The 19481-nt window shown below is 40.2% G+C and overlaps 1 protein-coding gene across 7 annotated transcripts; it reads right to left on the minus strand.

Moving 5' to 3' along the window:
• Positions 1-727: 727 nt before the first annotated feature.
• Positions 728-18756, minus strand: clockb (clock circadian regulator b). Of its 7 annotated transcripts, none has more exons than XM_085162952.1 (24): positions 18615-18756; positions 16731-16822; positions 16252-16393; positions 15866-15954; positions 15271-15330; positions 14813-14961; positions 14079-14170; positions 12841-12930; positions 12533-12653; positions 12075-12188; positions 11682-11800; positions 11487-11569; positions 10407-10513; positions 10155-10302; positions 9883-9958; positions 9393-9537; positions 9124-9227; positions 7431-7550; positions 7055-7213; positions 6220-6420; positions 5333-5532; positions 5087-5219; positions 4374-4508; positions 728-4106 (listed from the first exon to the last, which is right to left on the minus strand). In XM_085162952.1, exons 4-24 carry the CDS (start codon positions 15880-15882, stop codon positions 3837-3839), a joined length of 2643 nt encoding a protein of 880 aa, XP_085019078.1. In that variant the 5' UTR covers positions 15883-15954; positions 16252-16393; positions 16731-16822; positions 18615-18756; the 3' UTR covers positions 728-3836. The 7 variants fall into 7 exon arrangements, with proteins under 7 accessions (XP_085019078.1, XP_085019072.1, XP_085019080.1 ...); XM_085162946.1 differs by having other exon boundaries at positions 16252-16396; XM_085162954.1 differs by having other exon boundaries at positions 18655-18754.
• Between the last annotated feature and the right edge of the window lie 725 nt (positions 18757-19481).

Raw genomic sequence — 19481 nt, forward strand, 5'->3', positions numbered from 1 at the left:
AGAGGAGACGTGTTCTCTGGGGGATTCATGCTTCTCCATCTAGTAATCTGATGACCAAGTCTGGGCTTGGAAGTTGCCAGGAGAATGGTACTTGTCTCAGTGCAATTTGCCAATTGTTAGGTTTGGCGGAGGGGGGGTTATGATGTAGGGATGGAGGAGAAGGGGGGGGGGGGGGGGTTAGGAGTTGGGCTCAACCCCTTGGTTTCAGTGAAATGAACTCTTAATCCTTGAGAATACCAAGACATTTTGGACATCTTGGTCCCAACTTTGTGGGAACAGCGTGGGAGTGACCCCTTCCTATTCCAACACGACTGCACAGCTGTGCACAAAGCAAGGTCTATATAAACATGGATGTGTGAGTTTGGTGTGGAAGAACTTGACTGGCCTGCACAGAGTCCTGACCTCAACTCTATAGATCACCTTTGGGATGAATTAGAACAGACTGCGAGTCAGGTCTTCTCGTCCAACATTCATTTTCTGACCTCACAAATGCGCTTCTGAAAGAAAGGCCAAAAATTCCCATAGACAAACTCCTAAACTTTGTGGAAAGCCTTCCCAGAAGACATGAAGCTATTAGAGCTGCAAAGGGTGGGCCGACATTATATTTAAACCTTATGGATTAAGAAGTTCATATGCATGTGAAGGTAAACGGCCGGCAATAAGTGTACTTTAGTGTGGGTCAAAAGGAATGCCATCCCTGGCTTAAAAACTGAGTACAACACATATGTCACATTTAATATTTGCAACTGTTTTTATTTTCAAATTGACCAAGATGGGAGAAGAGGGGATTATAATAATAATGTTAGCAAACATTTTGCTTCAAAATATTGATTACATCTGACTTTGGGGTAGATAAAGGAGCACAGTTCAAGAGCAGAAGAAGGGATAGAAATACATACAGTACAGGTTAGCATAGCACCGTTTTTACACTGAATACTGGTGTTTTTAACTTTGTGTATGTGTACAGTATTATACTAGATCTAGAACTGTTTAGAACCAAACGGTGTAGTGGAAAAGTGACCTGTGTATCTGTGTGGAAGGGGGAGCTCGCCGTCTTGTCAATGGCGTCCCGTATCAAATATCCTAGACCTCAACTTTGAAGAGATTTTGAACCCTTTTCCCAACCAAGATGTTGTCAGAAACATAATGCTGCAAACCAATAAAGTCTGTAATGGTGAAACATTCAGAGGTTCTTTTACAATAGACTGAATTTCAGATTGTAAGTTCTGGATTCTTGCAGTGAATCGTGAGTTTCGTTCACACCCCTCCATTTCCTTCATCATAAAGCCTGCCAAACAGGCGCACAGTTACAACATCCATTAGTCTCTTTAAAACACCATTACATTCTTTGGGCTGGGTATCAGTGACACAAACTATAAACATTTCATTACCCTTTAGAGATGCCTTAAAACACACGCACGCACGCACAAACACACTAATCTATACAGGACAAACAATTAATGTGAGACGAGTGGAAGACCTGATTCAAATATTAAAGCCCTCACTGTGTAATCTCGCCACTATTCCTTATTTGTATGGGGGAAAACAAGAAATGAGGTTTTATCCCCGCTAACAGCAATTTAGTCTAAGTTAAGCTTATCTCCAAGGGTTAACATTTGAGACTTGTCAGATAGTACTATAGTCACTGTGAGCAGAACAGTACCCATCTTCTTTAGCCTGGCAGGTGACAGGTGCTCTGCAATGCCTAATAACCACTTTCCAGTCACACTTCTGTGCACGAAAATATACTGGGTTAAAGTGACAGCTAACATGCACACAGACTCAATCACACAAACATATTCAAGTTGAGCTGTCCCACACACGGGCTCGCACAATACTGCACCCAACGAGAGCAGACGTTCCTTGAAAATTACAATTCCTTTATACTGCAACGCAAGAACTGATTGGCTATCGCCAGGGGAAAGAAATACTGACCCCCAAGTGATATAAGAAGTAGGATCAAGGACAGGAGATGTTATATTCACACAAACCCACATGCACACTTTTACTACACTCTGAGACAAAACACATTCTAAATGCTCCTTTGCCAACATTTCACTTCCTCCAAACCAAGGCTTTTCTGTATGATATGGCTTAATCACTGAAGTACACAGGCTGAGCCCAAACCATTTAAAGTGGAGCGGGACCCTGTCCTGGTTTTTGACTGCTATTTGAGAACCGAGAGTCAAGTGAACTGGACTGCATGAGGTTTTCTGAGGCCTAGGAAGATAAAGAAGGACGAAACACTGATGATACAGGAGACCTTAAGATAGTCAGCTGAAATTCAGATGCTTGGGTAAAGTGAGGTTAGCCTATTCCAATAAGAGTGACAACAGAAGGATTTCTCTGCAATTCTGCTCTACTGCGTCTCAAAATCTACCCCACAAAAACAAAAAAAACCCACCAGCATATTTTATATGCTTTGATAAATAAACACGAAGGCTCTAAAGAAATCTGGGGCAAATTTGATTCAGTCACCACTTCCTTTATGAATCTTCTTCCTATGGTCTTTGCAGCATCACTGTCTAATCCTTCTGGTCTGGTTCCAGACTGAGGCAGAAGCAAAAACTTTCCACATTCCTGAGAATACAAGTACCATCCAACAACTTCAAACCCTTTACTAAGTCAATTATTGTAAGACACAAGGGGCAACACACACACACACACACACACACACACACACACCAGCAACAGACACTCTTGTTCACTCATTCACACAAAGATTGTTTTCTCAGAAACACTCATTAGCTCAAAGAATCACACCACAGATTACAAACAACAGGGTCGACAGTGATTTATCGTACACAACCACGTTAAGTGCTAAAGTTGAGGAGCTTGAGGATATACTGTTTTGTTACATATAGGGCTCTTTTACTTTTAAAAAATAATCCCTACTATATACACACGCATTAATTTTAATAGGGGTAATATCTTGTTGGAAAATATATGCCTTTGAATAGTCAGCTTGAAATTTAAAGTAAAAAAAATTTTTTGACTATGTTATTGGCACTTAGAATCACTAAACCCGTCATATGTACAGTAATTATCCTGTAAATAATACAGTTAAACTGTAATCTAGTTTCTTGCCAAACATGATCTGTAATTAGAAAGAGAGCCTTTTTTTGTCTCAGAGATACAGTGTTCAAAAAACAACTTCCACAAAAAACACCCAAGCCCAACCATTTTTTAAAACACTCAGAACTTTAAAACCTTGTTCTGGACTTAATTTTTTTTTTCCTGGGAGGGGTGATGGTGGTGGTGGTGGTAGGGCGGGGAGGTCTAAGAGGAGTCAGTGCTCCATCTTTGACCACACTTGACCAAAGTAAAAAGTTATGTTGGTTTTTTTTTTTGTTGTTTTTTTTAAAGCAACTAATAAAAGCTTACACAGTTATTTTTTCCATGCAATCATATAAAATACTACATTTCTGTTTTCTGTTAGGCTATGGTGGATATTTACAAGTTTTTGTTTGTATCATACAGTAAATCTGTACAAGGCCAGTTCGCTTTGACACGCTTCTCAGAAAAAAAACAAAAAACAAAAAAAGTGACCATAAAGTAATTAATTCAGGTTTTCACAGAAACTGAAGCTTCCCTCACAACACCGCTTCTCATAAGAGGAAATGGGGATTTGAATCCATCCTGTTGCCATGGTGACAGTCTTTTGGCGAGTTCCTTGTGGACTCATTTTCCTCTTTCCTATGATTTGTTTCTTTCAGATGGAGGAACGATTTCGGGGGGGAAAAAAAAACAAAAACAAAAAAAACAAACGTATGCAGCAATCCCTTAAGAGTTTCGATTCCCCACATGTTCTCGCTGTACACACTCCCCTCCTCGCTTCACTGCTGTTGGCTGCTGACAGCGTCAGTCCTGTGCGATGACGGGGCTTTCTGCTGTTTCTGGGGCTGTGGTTTAAGCTGCTGCTGGTGCCTCTGGTGGTGAGATTGTTGTTGCTGCTGCTGCTGTTGCTGCGGTTGTTGTTGTTGTTGCTGCAGTTGTTGTTGCTGCTGTGGATGTGTTGCCTGGGTGAAGGTTCCCTGCTGTTGGAGTGGGAAAGCTGCCTGCAGGATCAGCTGCGTAGACTGGTTGTTGTGGAGAAGACGAGGGCCCTGGCAGCAAGACAATGCAATGATATTAGACAGTGAAGGAAATTCTTCTCCCTCTGCTCATTCTCTAGTGTCACTGAAAGTCTCAAACATTTACAAGTGTAAATGACACTCCGTACACTTAAGACACACTTCATATAATTTCATAATTATTCGCAATATCATAAAAATGAAATATCTGTACAGTAAAATTAAACATGAATGCTATCCTATCATACCATGCCTCTACAATATTTTAAATCAATGACATCTTCTGCCCTCTAGTGATACCTGTAGGAATTGCTGTTGTTGCTGCTGCCCCTGCTGGTTGCTTTGTGCCACTACAGCTGTCTGGTTTTGGCCGTCTGGTTGTCCTTGAGGTGCTTGGGCCGGCTGCAGAGTCAGCGTTTGGGTCTGCCCCCCTTGCTGAAGTGGTACAGAGGGTTAACAAAGGGAATATGTTGAGGTAAAGGAATAAAAATGAATTAAAAAGTTCACTCACTCACTGCTTTCAGGGTGAATGAGCAGCTACTCTTAGTTTTATCGTTATCAATTATTAAGATGTGTGCCATTTTTTCACTATTTAAGTAATTACCCAACAACCTGCAAGTCTTTGGTTTTTCAAGCGTGCTTTTGGGTTTCAATTAATTATTAAAAGGGTTATGCTATTTTTTTTAAACCCAAAATACTTTTTCTATCATCCTGAATCTCTCCGTTAACTACTTCCAGAACCACACTGTTGCGTTAACTAGTCTTTTTTTCCCCTCCCCTTTTCATTTCAGTTACAAACACCTAGAAAATTATTGCTAATGAGCATTTTCAAAGCTACTGTGCCAGAATCATTACACTAACACCACACATTTTACTATGCCAGGATACTGCCAGTTTGTCAGCCCTGAGTGGCTCAGATATAATCATTTAAATGGGCTTCACTCCAAATAGTTTTGATCTTAGACAGAGAGAGGCAAAACAAAAGAAACAGACTTAATTCAAACTGTGTTTACCTGCTGGCTCCCAAAGGGGTTGTATGCAGTAACCACCTGCCCCATAAACATAGAAGTGGGAACCATGACTGCACCACATGCATGCATTGGAGCTGTCACGAGCTTGGTCACAAGCTGCTGCCCTGCTGGGAAGCTGGAGAAAGAAATAGATATAATTATCCATCATAGTAAATATCAGCTTTTCAAATGTACAAACTGTCAAATTGTCATTATAATGGGAATCAGGTTCAATTGTTCTGCACTAACCGGATCTGTCGGTCCTGGGTGAAAGCGGCCACAGCTGTGCCTTGCTGGGTGTTATTCTGCGGCAGGCTGGTGCTGATCTGCAGCACATTTGGCTGTCCTGGCTGGGAAATCATCATTGTGTTGTATAAAGGAGCAGATACAGAGCCCTGGGGCTGGGGTTGGGGCTGAGGCTGAGAAGCTTGCTGAGTCTGACGCTGGGGCTACAGAGGAGCAACAGCAAAGGCCATGACATTATGTCTTTTAAGTTAAAGAAGCATTAACAAGATTATTTGAAGATTTTCTGTGAATTCGTTCTCCAGTTTCACTTTCCCCACTTTTACGCTGTCATGTGTGAAATTTACACATAACACAAAATAAATCAGCATGTAAGTCAAAGTGGTTTTTCGTAAGTTTTCTGTCTTCTAACTTTGAGACACAAAATGAAATCAGTGAAATGTCTTGCTGCTGTCACACTCACCATTTTGAGCTGACTTCAAAATTGCATGAGATAATCAATAATTCACAACATGGAAATTTAAACTGTCTATTCAGAGGAAAGGTGGGGTTTAATGAAAGACTCCACTATCACTGAGTGACCCCTAAAGTGTCACATTATTAAAAATGCAAACAGCATGAGATTTTAACATTTTATCCTCACAGCATAGCACTGTAATATCTGCATAAAAGTGACTAATACTGTCCCAAATTTAGGTAAGATTAGTGTTCACAGAAAACACTGAAAGAAGACTACATGCACACACAGGCAACTTCTGAGATTAAAAGGAAATGACAAAATCATGAACATGCAAAGGAAAGAGACAAACATTTTCATCTGATCTGAACTTTCAAAACCATTTTCATAGTATTTCCATAGCCTGTCTGCTTGCGTGTGTCTGCAGGTATCGCACCTGCGTAAGGGTGTTGGTCTGCTGTTGTAAGCTCTGTTGAGTGGGAGGAGCCTGCTGCTGGATGGTGAGCTGCTGAGTTCCCGAATGGACGGGGTTAATTGTTGTTTGCTGGACCTGATTGGTCAACGTAGTTGTCTGCTGGACTGATCCTACTTGAGGAAGCTGTACATTCATGGGTGCACCCTGCTGCTGCAGCAACATCTGTTAGAATGGACACATGAAACGTCAGGCCACATTCAGCTAGTAAGGAGATTTACAATGTGTGTGTGTTACTTTTACCAGATCTGTGCGTGACAACAGAATAATCAACAGAAATAAATTATCTTTACACAATCAGGAGATGGCAGTTTACTGTTTTCTATGAATAGAAGAAATATATAATGCATGGAGGATTCCAGTCCTGATCTAGGTCAAGCAAAACCAGGTACAGCACAATTCACCTACTTTGTCTGAACAGAGGTCACATTTCTTGTTCGATTAAGTGATTTTTTTTCCCACATTTGGAAAATATTACATCAATACTACTTCTTGGCTCTGTGTCCTGTGAACAGAATCCACCCTGTTGGTTTATTGTTACAATTAATTTTATATTACTGTAAACACTAGGTGCAGTCATACACACCATTTTCTCAATATACAGATGTTAACTTTGACATGAAGACAGAAAGAGTTATGAATAGAGAGAAATAAAGCAAAGTAACAAGGTAAGTTACACTAGAGATATAAATAGACACTGAGTAAAGTGGACTTAAACACACCTACTGTAAGAAAAGGCTTTTATGTTATAAAGCAGTGCTGACCTAAAAGTAATCTTGCATACGCATCTACAGCCTACCTGTATACCCTGCCCCTGGACTCTCTGCAGCTGCTCCTGGATGTGTCTGAGCTCCTCCTGCTGCCGCTGAATGTTAGCCTGGATCATTCTGGTCCTCTGCTCCAGCTGCTCCTTTAAGTGCTGCATGGCATTCACCTGCGCTGAGAACTCCATCACCGGCTGCAGACGGAGAGAAAAAGAACAAGCTGTGCAATGTGTATGCAATTAGGATACAATGGCTAATCGAACTCCATAGTTGGGTTGCACAGTTAATTAAATGCCACAAGGTCCAAGACCTCAGAGTCCACATTATACAAGCATTTGAAAAAACGTTTGTCACCAATTAACCTGTTGTCAACAAACCATTTGAGCTCTTCTCCACATTATTATGTCTCACCTGCACATTTGTCTGGAGCTGCTGTTGTTGTTGTTGTTGTTGTTGTTGCTGCTGCTGCTGTTGTTGCTGATTGATCATACCAGGAGCTACACTCTGCCCTGTAGTCTGAGAACTCATAGACTGCAAATATAATGAAAATAAAAACTATGATTACAGGCATGAATTTTCCATTGCATTACACCACTTTATATGCACATGTTCAAGACTTAAAACTGAAATACACTTGCATTTATATAGTGTTTTTTCTAATTTTACAGATACACACATCTACACAGGAAAATTTAGAATAACAGTTAACCTAGTGTTCATGTTTTTGGACTGTGAGAGGAAGCTAGAGTACCCGGAGGAAACCCACACAGGAACAGAGAAAATATGCACACTCCACACAGAAAGTCCCTAGCTGAGGTTTAAACCAGGAACTTTCTTGCTGTGAGGCAACAGTGCGACGCACGTCTCTGGGTTTTGACGCCACTTAACGTTGAAAAACACAGATTTTGTGGTAATTATGTATTTTTGATAGAAGGATTGTTTTGCATCTTCACTTCAACAATGAACCTCTCACCATCCCAACTAACACTGCAGCACTGTCTTGATGCTAACCGCTGGCCTACTGAAACCTCATCAGCATATTAACCTTGCCTGTTGCTCTCCATTGAAGTTTGAAATCAAAACTGTAGCTGAGAAATTTGATTACATGTAGTGAAAATTATGGTGGTAAAATCAGGTCACATTCAACATAATGTGATATAATGGAAATTTAAACTCACACAGGTTTTATGTACAGCCCAGACTTTAAGCAGCTGAAAAGATGCTTTATAATTTCCCCAGTGATGCTCTTTCAGGCCTTCACTGTAACTCTGGTTTAGCTCTCTGTCTTTAACAAGTGTTTTTGTGACAGCAATTTTTTTTGAATTTTTGCCTGAAGAGTCATTTCGTTTTAGTTATAATTTAGGGATCTAAGTTTTAGTCAACTACATATCACAAAATTATCAAAACCTAAATGTGAAGTTGATTTATTTGCCTAAAATATAAAGTGTAAAAGTTTGTGTTTTTACTCCACAAGGTTTACAAAGCATCTTATTTTCCCAGACTTAAAAAGCGAAATGTGTCCATATGTCTGCTCTAAATTTTGTTGTGTTTTCATGAGAATCGGAGAGGCATGGGGGCTTCCTCCACACCCTGTTTGTTGAGGGCAGATCAAATTCTGTGCATCCAACCTTGATGTACACAGAGAATACTTCCAAAGGATCACTTCCAAAACTCGCCCCACCTCTCAGAACATTTTCATCTCGTTTTTATTCGTTGGTACAAGTGTCCGTAGATTTCATCACAGTTTTTATCCTCATGCATTCGTTTTTATTTTAGTGATTTGTTTTTTGTCAGGGAGAAACAGGTTGTTGACAAAAACGATGATGAAAATTATTAAAATGGTAAATGGCCTGCATTTGTATAGCGCTTTACTTATTATTTATTAGTCAGCAGAATTAACACTGTTCTTGAAGTTGGATGCGTTTGTGTCAGATTATGTAAGAAAGCTTCAGGAAATAGTCAAGCACAAAAGTTCCACCAGGAACCAGATATGCCAATCCATAAAACAAAACAATGTTTTCTTGACCGATTTCTGTGTTAGTTATGGCCAGAAGTAGTTTTTGTAAGGATTTTCTATGCATTAGCCAGGTGTGTCTTGTCTCACCTGGCTGCTGATAGATGACCGGCGCTGTGATGTCATCTCCATGGTGGATGCCAATGATTGCCGAGGGGGCGTGGCCGTGTCCATGTGTAACTTGGGAGCTGTCGCTGCAGAGAAAGTAATTGGTGGTCAATGGTTATTTTTAGATGATATCACTTTACTACAGGAGTTAGCCACTGAATTTTAATACAGAGAGGATATGTCACCACCTCCCCTTAACAGTATGTCAGTGTATAATGTCACATTACTTGTGCAACTGTGGGTGTCCTTACAAGTGCAGGTGTTGTCAGACACATGCGATGAGGACTTGCGGGAACTCCGCGAGGAAGTCGAAGGTGTTCTACTGTGGTCAAATCGCTCCAGTGCCTCCTTCAGGCTGGACGTATTGAGCTGTGACTCTGAGCCAGAGTCTTGACTCTGGAAAAATATAAGAAAATACCAAAGATTTTAAAAACAAGAAAGCCTATCCATTTTATCTAATGGAGTGCATACAAGTGGAAATTACAAGCCTAAAAGGTAATTGAGCTACCAGCAGAAAATCTGAAGCATAAATTTCATAACCTAACATTGTAACAACTCCTAATGAAGCTGAATATTGTACTTCAACATGTAATATATTTCCGGTATTTTTGCTTTCATCTGTTTCAGTTAGTCTTGCGCAACAACTTCTACCACAACGTTGTTTTTAGACTGAATTTTACTCCTGTGCTTGACATGTTTGTAATTATAAGGACTGTGCTACATGTTTTATTTATTTCTCACCTTATCTGCAGTGACTTCTGGATTTGCCTCCTCGATGCCGAGCTCTCTGCGCTGTTCTGCCCTCACCTCTGCATAGCTGCATTTTAGACCAAAAAGAAAAAAGAAAAAAGGGGGGGGGTTTGAGAAGATGGTTGACCAATTAAAACATTATAAAAATAGATACATAAAGAGTCTTTTGTTAACACAAACTCAACATCATTCCTGAAAAAGTCCAGTGATCAGCAATACGAACATTTTCATGGAAAAGGGGAATAAAATAAACATACTTGTACCTGACTACTGTGTGCGTGCAGACAATAAACTCAGGTCGAGAGTTCCATTGATGGTAGGTGATGTAGTAGTGTGTCTGCAGCCAGATCCACTGTTGACCTTTCGTCAGGAAACGGTAGTAGCATGACTTCCCTTTACCATATTGCATTACTGAACAGAAGCGGGGCAGAAACAGCCAAAGATGTTACCAATAACACTCAGAAAAAGGCTTTTACAAAAGATTTTTGTTAGTTTGACTTAAAGTAAGTGCTCACAGTGTTCGTGACATTTCGCTAGCGTCTCCAGGTCGTCCACATGGTAATAGTCGTACCCTGATGTCCCCAAAACCTCAAAAGGCAGGTAGCCTATAATTGGTGGCGCTCTGTAAAAGGTAAAATAATTTTCTTACTCTGATGTAAAATTGCTGAACGGATACTTTTTCTAGAGAAATGCTTTATTTTCATGTACATTTATTTATTTTATTTATCCATCCATCCGGGGTACACCCTGGACAGGTCGCCAGTCTGTCGCAGGGCTAACACATAGAGACACAGACAACCATTCGCACTCACATTCACTCACAGATTCACTCACAGATTCACACCTATGGGTAATTTAGATTGACCAATGAACCTATCCCCTGCATGTTTTTGGACTGTGGGAGGAAGCCGGAGTACCCGGAGAGAACCCACGCAAACACGGGGAGAACATGCAGACTCCACACAGAAAGACCCCGGCCTGATGGTGGAATTGAACTCAGGACCTTCTTGCTGTGCAGCAACGGTGCTAACCACTGTGCCACCGTGCTGCCCTCATTTATTTTATTCATGATTTGTTTATTTATTTATTTTCTATGATTTCTTAATTTCTGGTGTCCTGAAAAGTGAAACTAGAAGTGTGGAGGAAGATCTCAATGGAGAAATAAATTGAAGAACAAGAACACAGTTAGTGAAGAACTGAAATGCAACGGGGCTCATATATATATGAAGAACCACTAAAAATAACACAATTTTCACAATAATATAGTACTAGATGCATACACTAAGCATGATGATCATGTCACTATATCTGAAAATGTAGTAAAACAACATATTTTTGGAAAAAAGTGAAACGTGACCTGGAAAAAGACCGTACTATCCTCTAGTTCACATTTAAACGTGTCAATAATGAATGAAGACAGAACTGAAGAGGTTAGATGCATGAATAAATTCTCACATTTGCTAAACTGACCAATCATAAAGTGTGTGAATGTGTGTTTCAGCCATCTATATATGACAGCAGCCATGTGGGTGCAACTCAACCACCCAACAACCCGTTGTGATTGAGTATACAGGAGAAGAACTAGATCTGCCTACCGATGGTCTAAGAAGAGGAATTTCCATTCTAGACTGTGTCTCGACGTGAACTCTTCATTGGGCTCCTCCACTGTACACATTTCCTATGAAAATAAAATTGTGAAAATTAGATGTTTTGAGAGATAATTAATAGCTAATTGACAAATAAATACACGACAATCTAATGAGTAAAGTAAGTTCATGTCTGAATAATACCTTGATAAACTGAGGCTTAGCTAGCCGGACCGTGGCTACAAAGCACACCTGGTCATCAAAGGCAGGTTGTAGCGACCGCTGTAACACACCTGCCAGACCGTTCCTAGTCACATTGGGAACTGCACAACAGTGTTACTTACTCAGCGTGTCAAAGAATATAAAATGTGGTTCACAGAGCAGTACACAGAATAATATCTTTCTAGGCTAGTAAATGATTGATATCTTAAAAATATGCTTATTTTCCACTTTTTGACTTTAACATTTAATGGGTTTAACACACAAGTTTAATGCTAGTTTGTATCTATACATGCAAGCTTGTTTGGAAAATAGTATTTTAAAAAAACAAAACAAAACATCTTCTGAAATTCCTCACTTGCAGTGCGAGGGACATACCGTTATTGAGAGACTTGAAGTTGCCGATGAACTTAACATATTCATAAACAGGGGATTCTTTGGGGTCAATGGCCCCTCGCAGCATATGACAGCAGAACTCCATGTGACTCTTAGCTGGAGACAAAAAAGAAAAAGAGATTATAATTACCTTGGGGGGGAAAAAATACAACTGCTTGTAAAAACATGCTGTTCATGTGCTCCACAAAGTTCATGTCCAGTCCAGCTGCTTCACTCTGACAAGCCGTGTCTTCACACTATGGTGACGTTTTTGAAATTTGAATCATTTTTAACATTATTTATTTATCTATTTATTTGAGAAATACTTTAACTTGTGAGCATTTTTAATCTGATAATAATAAATAATCCTGTTTAATCATCAGACATACAAAAAACTTGTAAACCAACTATCATTTCAAATAAGCAGGTTTTATGGTACAAGATGACGGTGTGTTACTCACACTTTAGGTAATCAGTGCTAAGGTTCTCTAGCTCAGAGGGGTGTGTGGACAGAGCCTTGTACACTTCGGAGTGTTCACCAACCGGCAGGAAGTTTAACAGGTTCTGGTCCACCAAATCCGCCTGATAAAACACCCACACACAGGCACACACACATTCAAGAAGAATACAAATGAAGACAAGCCCTTTTCAATACACACTGGTCAGCCTGACATGTTTAATCTGAACCACACAAAAGATCCTATGAAAGCTTTTGTTATAATAAAGTGTATGACTAATACAGACACGGTTGCAGGGGGAGGGGATTTACCGGGAGGTGTTCTAGTAGTGAAGTGACACTCTCAGACACATAGAGGATGTTGCCATCAGTCATTATTGCTATAAAGAACCCATCAAGAGCCTGTTAAAAAATAAAAACAACAGTGTGAAATCCCATAAGGACAAACTTAAAATTGTAAATTTAACTTCAGATATAACTAGGGATGGGTATCGTTTAGGTTTTATCCGATACCGGTGCCAAACCGGTACTTTTGAAACGGTGCCGGTGCTTAAACGGTGCCCAAACCGGTGCTTAAAGAATGGAAAACACAAAATTGGTCCAAAAACCTCTCATGTTCAGCTGTTTTTTTGTAAAAAGATAACAATGTTAGTCTTTTCTGCAGGTATAGGGCATATATGGTATCACTCTGGGCTGGAAGCAGTGCTTAAACAATGGAAAAAACACAAACTTTGTCCAAAAACCTCTCATGTTTAGCTGTTTTCCACTTTTTCTTCGGTCATTTTAGCCTTTTTGGCCAGGGTGAAGGGAGTATCTGCCATCAAACAAGAAGACAGCCGCATGTAGCTATGATGGTGTTTGCTAGTTCACGTTACATGCATTAATTTAATAACGCGGTTAGCTTACTCAACGTAAATTACACACGAACAACATTAAGCTACTCACGCAGAGAAGAACGGCTGCTGCTGCCATCATCATTTCTGCTACACTGGCAGGGCTAGGTTCATCGGATTTAAAGTGTGACCTCCTTTGACAGTATCAGCTTAAAGCACTTGTTGCAGGCTGCTGAGTTTGCATCTTTTGCTGTGAAGTACAGCCAGACTTTTGACCGCTTTGCCTTGGGCATTTTTAATCTGTAGCTCTGCTCTAAAAGAACGTACGTACCTGGACCCGCCTACTATCCTCGAAACGTAAAATGATTGGCTAGAATCTAAAGTGTATCATTCCATACCAGTTGGTGGCGGTAATGCACCTTTCAGTTGTTTGCCAACCGCCAATAGAAATGTAAGGAAGAAGAAAGTGTATCACAGCTCAGGAAAAAAAAGCACCGAAATAAAGCACCGAAATGCGCGCTGCTTTTCGGTCTGGTTACTACCGTTTATGTCAGAACCGGTGCCATGATGGCACCGGATACCGGTACCCATCCCTAGATAGAACTATACTGTACAAAATGAGATGACACTGACCACTGGATTAATACAACTGTGGGTCAAGTGCCTGTGTTTTTACACAACAGACAGGATTACAGAACGAAACCTAAGATTTCTGACCTCCAGCATGAGCTGGGTGAATTCCTCATTGCTAAGAAATGGAGGCTTCCAGTCTTGCCTGATCTCACTCGACTCAGACTGAGCTGCAATCTCTGTTGAAGGACAGAGAATTCAGTCAGAACTTAATACAGGCATAGTGGAAAACGTCGAGGAGGAATAAGAGCACGAGAGGTGAGAGCATGTAAAAAGACAACAAAAACAGCATAAAGTTAACAGTAAACAACTGGGTGGAAAAATGTTTTGAGACTGCTATGTCCAGTATGAAAACAAGACAGTTAAAAACATACTAGGTAAGAGTGCACGTGAAGCGGAAGCTAGTATTTTATTATCTTGCAAGTCAATGACACTAGATAAAAATAAAAGGATCATTGACCTATATACAGTGATGAAATAATTTAACATAAACACAATATCAGTATTCATAAAAAGTTAAAACTGCTGAAACCCTTATAATTATTAAAAGACATAATGGTAGATTTACTTTAAGAATAACTTGTTAGGTCAAAAATACACAACTGGTTCAAATAGTTACCATTTTGTAATGTAAAATTACAGCACCAATGTCTCATAAAAAGGCAATAAAAACATGCTTTCACTTTCTAGTGATGAAGGTAAACAAACCCTGATAAGTGTGGCTAAATCGGGATGATCAAGCTAAATATACAAAAAACATCCACCCTGTGAGGTGTTCAGCAAAAACAGGAAGTGAGACGAGCACGGCAGAAAGCTCTGACCTTTGTGTTTACAGAGGAAGTCGATGCTTTTCTGCAGGATGGTGGACTTGTCCATCTTTCTAGTGTTGCCAGGCAACATTGTGCCGAGTTCCTTGATGAGGACATTGAACTGGTCTCGCCGTCTCTTCTCAGACTTGTTACGGGACACGCTGCAAGCCAAAATAATTTTGAAATAGAAGGTTTAAGACATTTTATTTGGTTCTGTTTTCATCCAGTGTTTTGACTGGGCTTTAAAAAACAAACTTTAAAAAAAAAAAAAACAGTAATGTAACTTTATCATAAGTGACCCTGGTTATGTGAAAGTCAAGGCAGAATGACTGTTGTGTGAATGGCATTAGGACAAAGTCAGCTCTGACACTGTGTATTAACAAAAATGTACTAACTCATGTTTAATCAATATTCTATGACTTTTTTAAGTCCATACTAGACTAATCTCCTCTCCAGTATCTTTATCTTACCGTTTCGCTTTGTCCTTTTCATCTTCTTCCATCAACCCATCAAAGATGCTACAATCATCCCTAAAGAAAGAAGAAAGCAAACATATTTACAGCCATTCACAGCTTTCAAGACTTACTTGTTTACGTTTTCCTGCATGTGCGGTGGCCTTGAAGGCAGGTATGCATTGTTAATAATAACCAATGACTGATGTTGGCTAATGAGAGAATTCCTATTGTACATGCCAGCAGCAGGTTTATTTTTGGGTCACACAGAAAACGGGTGAGAGAGAGAGAGAGAGAGAGCGGTAGAAGGAATGTGTTTTGTTTGCCAAGAAGATTAAGCGCATTTGTGTAATAGGGTGCGTTTCTTGACTACGTTTCAATTAATATGGGTCAAAAAAATAATTTGATGGGGACTCATAGATGCTATCCATAACTTTTCTTTAAATGGAAAAATATTCTTTCAAAAGTAAAGAAATATAAAGAGTTAAAATAATGAGCTTAAATTTTTGAGCCAGATGTTACATACATATATTTTGTGATTTTGTACATGTGACTATGAACATATTCTGTATACAGTAGACAACATTTTGAGGTATTGTGTGCAGCATTATACCCTATGCTTGATGTCATGGTGGCTGCTAATCAGGGCTGTGGCTGCAGTGATTTGTTCTTTAGGCGTGAGGTAGGCATTTGGAAGACCACCTGTTGAGACAAAAAGAGCAGGTAGTTTATTAGTTTAACTCCTAGTTATTTTTCATATTGTATATGAAGGCACTAAATGGGGCTTTGAAGTGAAAGCCTGAAAGGGTAGTCCCTTTTCTAACCATAACATTTGCGGATCATATCTTTTCTCTTAACTAGTTCCTTTCTTTTTAAAAACACAGTTACATCTCCATACATGCATGCACACACACACTAAATAATAATAATGTCTCACATTTGATAAACACTTTTCCATGCACCAGATTAAATCTGTGTGTCTGTGTATTAACTTCTCACCTCACTGCAGCCTATGCACGTGCTCAGTTAACGTATTTTCTCAGGGGGTTGTAGAAGGGGTTTGGGGTCGAAAGTGGAGCTGAGGTCATTGGGGTCATGAGAGGGCACCAGGCCACAGGAAGGACATGGTGGTCAAGCAAACCTGCTGGATGAAATCAGAGCAGAAACTAATGGTCATGAGGAAACCAACCAGAGAGTTTGGAAACATAATAACCATCTCCTAGTGCACTGTCTGCCATTTCTTAAAACAAGATTTATTTTTATTTATTCTTTTTTCCCCTTTAACATCAGTTTCTTCCTTTTAATTTTGGTACAATATACATTATGGACATAAATGTATTTATGAATTAAGATTATTAAATTACAGTATAACATGCGACAGCATCTTCAAAGTGTGAATAACATAAACCAATACAGAAAAAATACCCTGAAATGAAATGACTTCTGCACTTACAATAGTTTTACATCATGTAACTTACCTTCTGGAATGTCACTTGTTGGTATAATTAGCTGTTTGAGATCGCAGCCTTTGAGTTGCTGACAAATCTTGTGTGTGCAAACCACACCTCACCTGCAACACAAACATACACCCACTGTTTACCATGCACAGAAATTCTAGAAGTCACCCGAAAAATACAGATGTTAGTTGCTGCAAAGTACAAAACAGGAAACTTGAGCTGCAAGTAATCAGCTTTTACACATAGATTTGTCATACCACTAAAATGCCAAAAACAAGTCTGCTCTGTCTAAGAAACGGTTAAAAGTAAAAGGGATTTAATACTACTTTCATATAAAAATTAACAACAAATACCCCATTATCTCAGCAACAGTCCAATCATTTTACAGAGATATATGATCACAATTGAGGTGCTGGACCCAATATAACCTTGGCATTTTGCCATGAAAAATGACTAGTGATGACTTATCAGAGTAGTTGCTGATTGTTTTCTTGTTAATCAACAGTTCTGTTGTTTTGATTCTCAAACTGTTATGACCAATCTAATCTTCGCATTAATGCTCAGTGTGTGTTTTCTTTTTTTATAAAAACAACAGTCTAAAGATTTACTCTTTACATTAACACTAACCAGCACCACAACTGAACAGCAATAACTTGTGAGTTTTAGTACTTTTTTCTACAAGCAAACTCATGTACAAGAGTCGATTAATCAATTTCAGCATTTGCTAAAGTCTTAAAAGATTAGTCTATCGGAGTCGCTCCAAAACTCGTCAAGTAGTCCCACCGTCACAGGGACAACAGACCACCACTTAATCAACGCCTTCTAAGAGGATTTTGCTGTATATAAGTGTGGGCAGAGAGGTCACGAAGACTACACTAACACCTATGGACAGCATACTAGAAGAGATGCTCTCTCATATCTCCCTCATGTGTATAAAACCATCATAAGGAGATCACACTGGTGGTCCCGAGGCTATATTTCGGGATGCTGACCTGCACTTGGTGTTCTCTTCATGGCCAATAAGTGAAGCCTCGTTAAACTGAGCTTCTTCATTGGACGAAGACGTTGTAAACCATTCCCAATGAATTAACTCTCATATGAGCAACATGACCGAATGTTTTTCCGTCTCCCAAAACAGCAACGAGCCATAAGATAAGGCAAGCTAGCGTTTAACATATACAATTTAATGCCACAGGTGTTAGTTATACAACCAAAAGAGAGCAACCCATATAGCTAGCTAGCAGGCTAACTAAGCTTGCTACCGAAAACTGCCAATTTAACTCAGAGATTTAATGCTCTTACTGCCCCAGTTTCCTCCTGCTCACACTCCGAAAACACTGAATGACACTCACGGGTAAAGCATTTCACGTTTGTCAAAAATAAACAAGAGGAAAAATATGTCTCTATCATAGCAAGCTGGCGCCGAGCCCGAAGCTGTCACGCAACAACTGACACTGAAGATGAAATAATCTAAAATATTACCGTCTGGTCCTCAAACGCCGCTCATGAACATCCGCGCGGGGCAAGGTCCTCGCGTAAGCCGACAAAAACATGCCTATCCACCGCGGAGACACATCTATAAAACCAACGACGGTGGAAACATTTTCGCGGCAGATGTACGTACACACATACATACACTGTGCCCGGGCACACGCGCGCGGGCTCACACACACACTGGCAAAGATACGCGCACGCGCTCGCCCACTCGTACACATAGACACTGGCTGCTCCAAATGTGGGTCACTGGGCCTTGCTCTCCCTCAAGCGTGCGGAAACAGTCCCGAAGCCTGCTCTGCAGTCCGACCGCTTCCGCACGCCGAAAACACAGTCTACAAACCACGGCTGTCGTGCTATTTCACGATCGGTAACCGCCACCAGCTTCGCGTATGCATTAAAAACCCTTACCTTGACGAATAATCGAGGGCAGCCTCCGTGTTTTGCTTACTTGTGAGCGTTGCAGCGAGGTGGTGGGAGCCAGGAGGACTTCGGGTTGGGGAGAAAAACAGGAGGCCTACTTCATATTACGACGTACAGTCATGCGCAATAGAGACAGCAGGGCGCACTATTTTGCAAGTACAGTAGCCGAGGGAAAACTGAGGGAATCGCTGAGTGATCTTCGAAAGGGGAAATGACTCCGCGTTTTTTTGTTTTATTTTTTGTGGCTGTTCCACACAAACTACTCCACTGTCCGAGCGACCGAGGTAGCGATTAAAAATTAAGGCATTTAAAATGCTTAAAAATGGCTGACGCCAGTCTGGACAATAGTGATATATAAATATATAAATATAGATACTACTATTTACTATCTACTGGCTGTAATTTGGGTCGCAGGGTATTAACTGTGAATGTGACATTGGACGGTCGCCACAGGGGTGCAGAAGCAGGTTAAAGACAGCCCTCCTGATGACAAGGGGTTTCCCCTTTTATCGACATTCAATCGCAGGCATTCACGGCCATGACGTTGTCCGTATTTTGTGTCGAGGTTCCCCCTAACTTTTTCTCAAGGTGCTTTTAGGCTTTAGAAATTCTTTTAATGAGGGATAATCTGGGATTCTACATCAATTTCATGTGTTTGCAGTGATAGATATCTACACTATACTGGTTACTGTCTTTATGGACAATATGCTATCAAGACAGTACAAATCATATAAAAGTGTCACACCATAAATTGAACAATATCACCAAACTGGGAGACATTTTATTTCACTAGTCTACTTCCTTCTCTGTTCCCCTGATGGATGTGAGCTGTAAATATTGCTCATACGTGGGGGA

This window comes from Neolamprologus multifasciatus, chromosome 6 (genome assembly GCF_963576455.1).
Source record: "Neolamprologus multifasciatus chromosome 6, fNeoMul1.2, whole genome shotgun sequence".
Classification (NCBI taxonomy): Eukaryota; Metazoa; Chordata; class Actinopteri; order Cichliformes; family Cichlidae; genus Neolamprologus; species Neolamprologus multifasciatus.

Excerpts from the sequence above, each read along its gene's own strand:
- clockb (XM_085162952.1), bottom strand. Across the intron at positions 12,654-12,840 it reads CACTACTAGAACACCTCCCG|GCGGATTTGGTGGACCAGAA; the intron begins GTAAATCCCCTC and ends GTGTTTTATCAG. Across the intron at positions 9,228-9,392 it reads GTCTGACAACACCTGCACTT|CGACAGCTCCCAAGTTACAC; the intron begins GTAAGGACACCC and ends CTTTCTCTGCAG.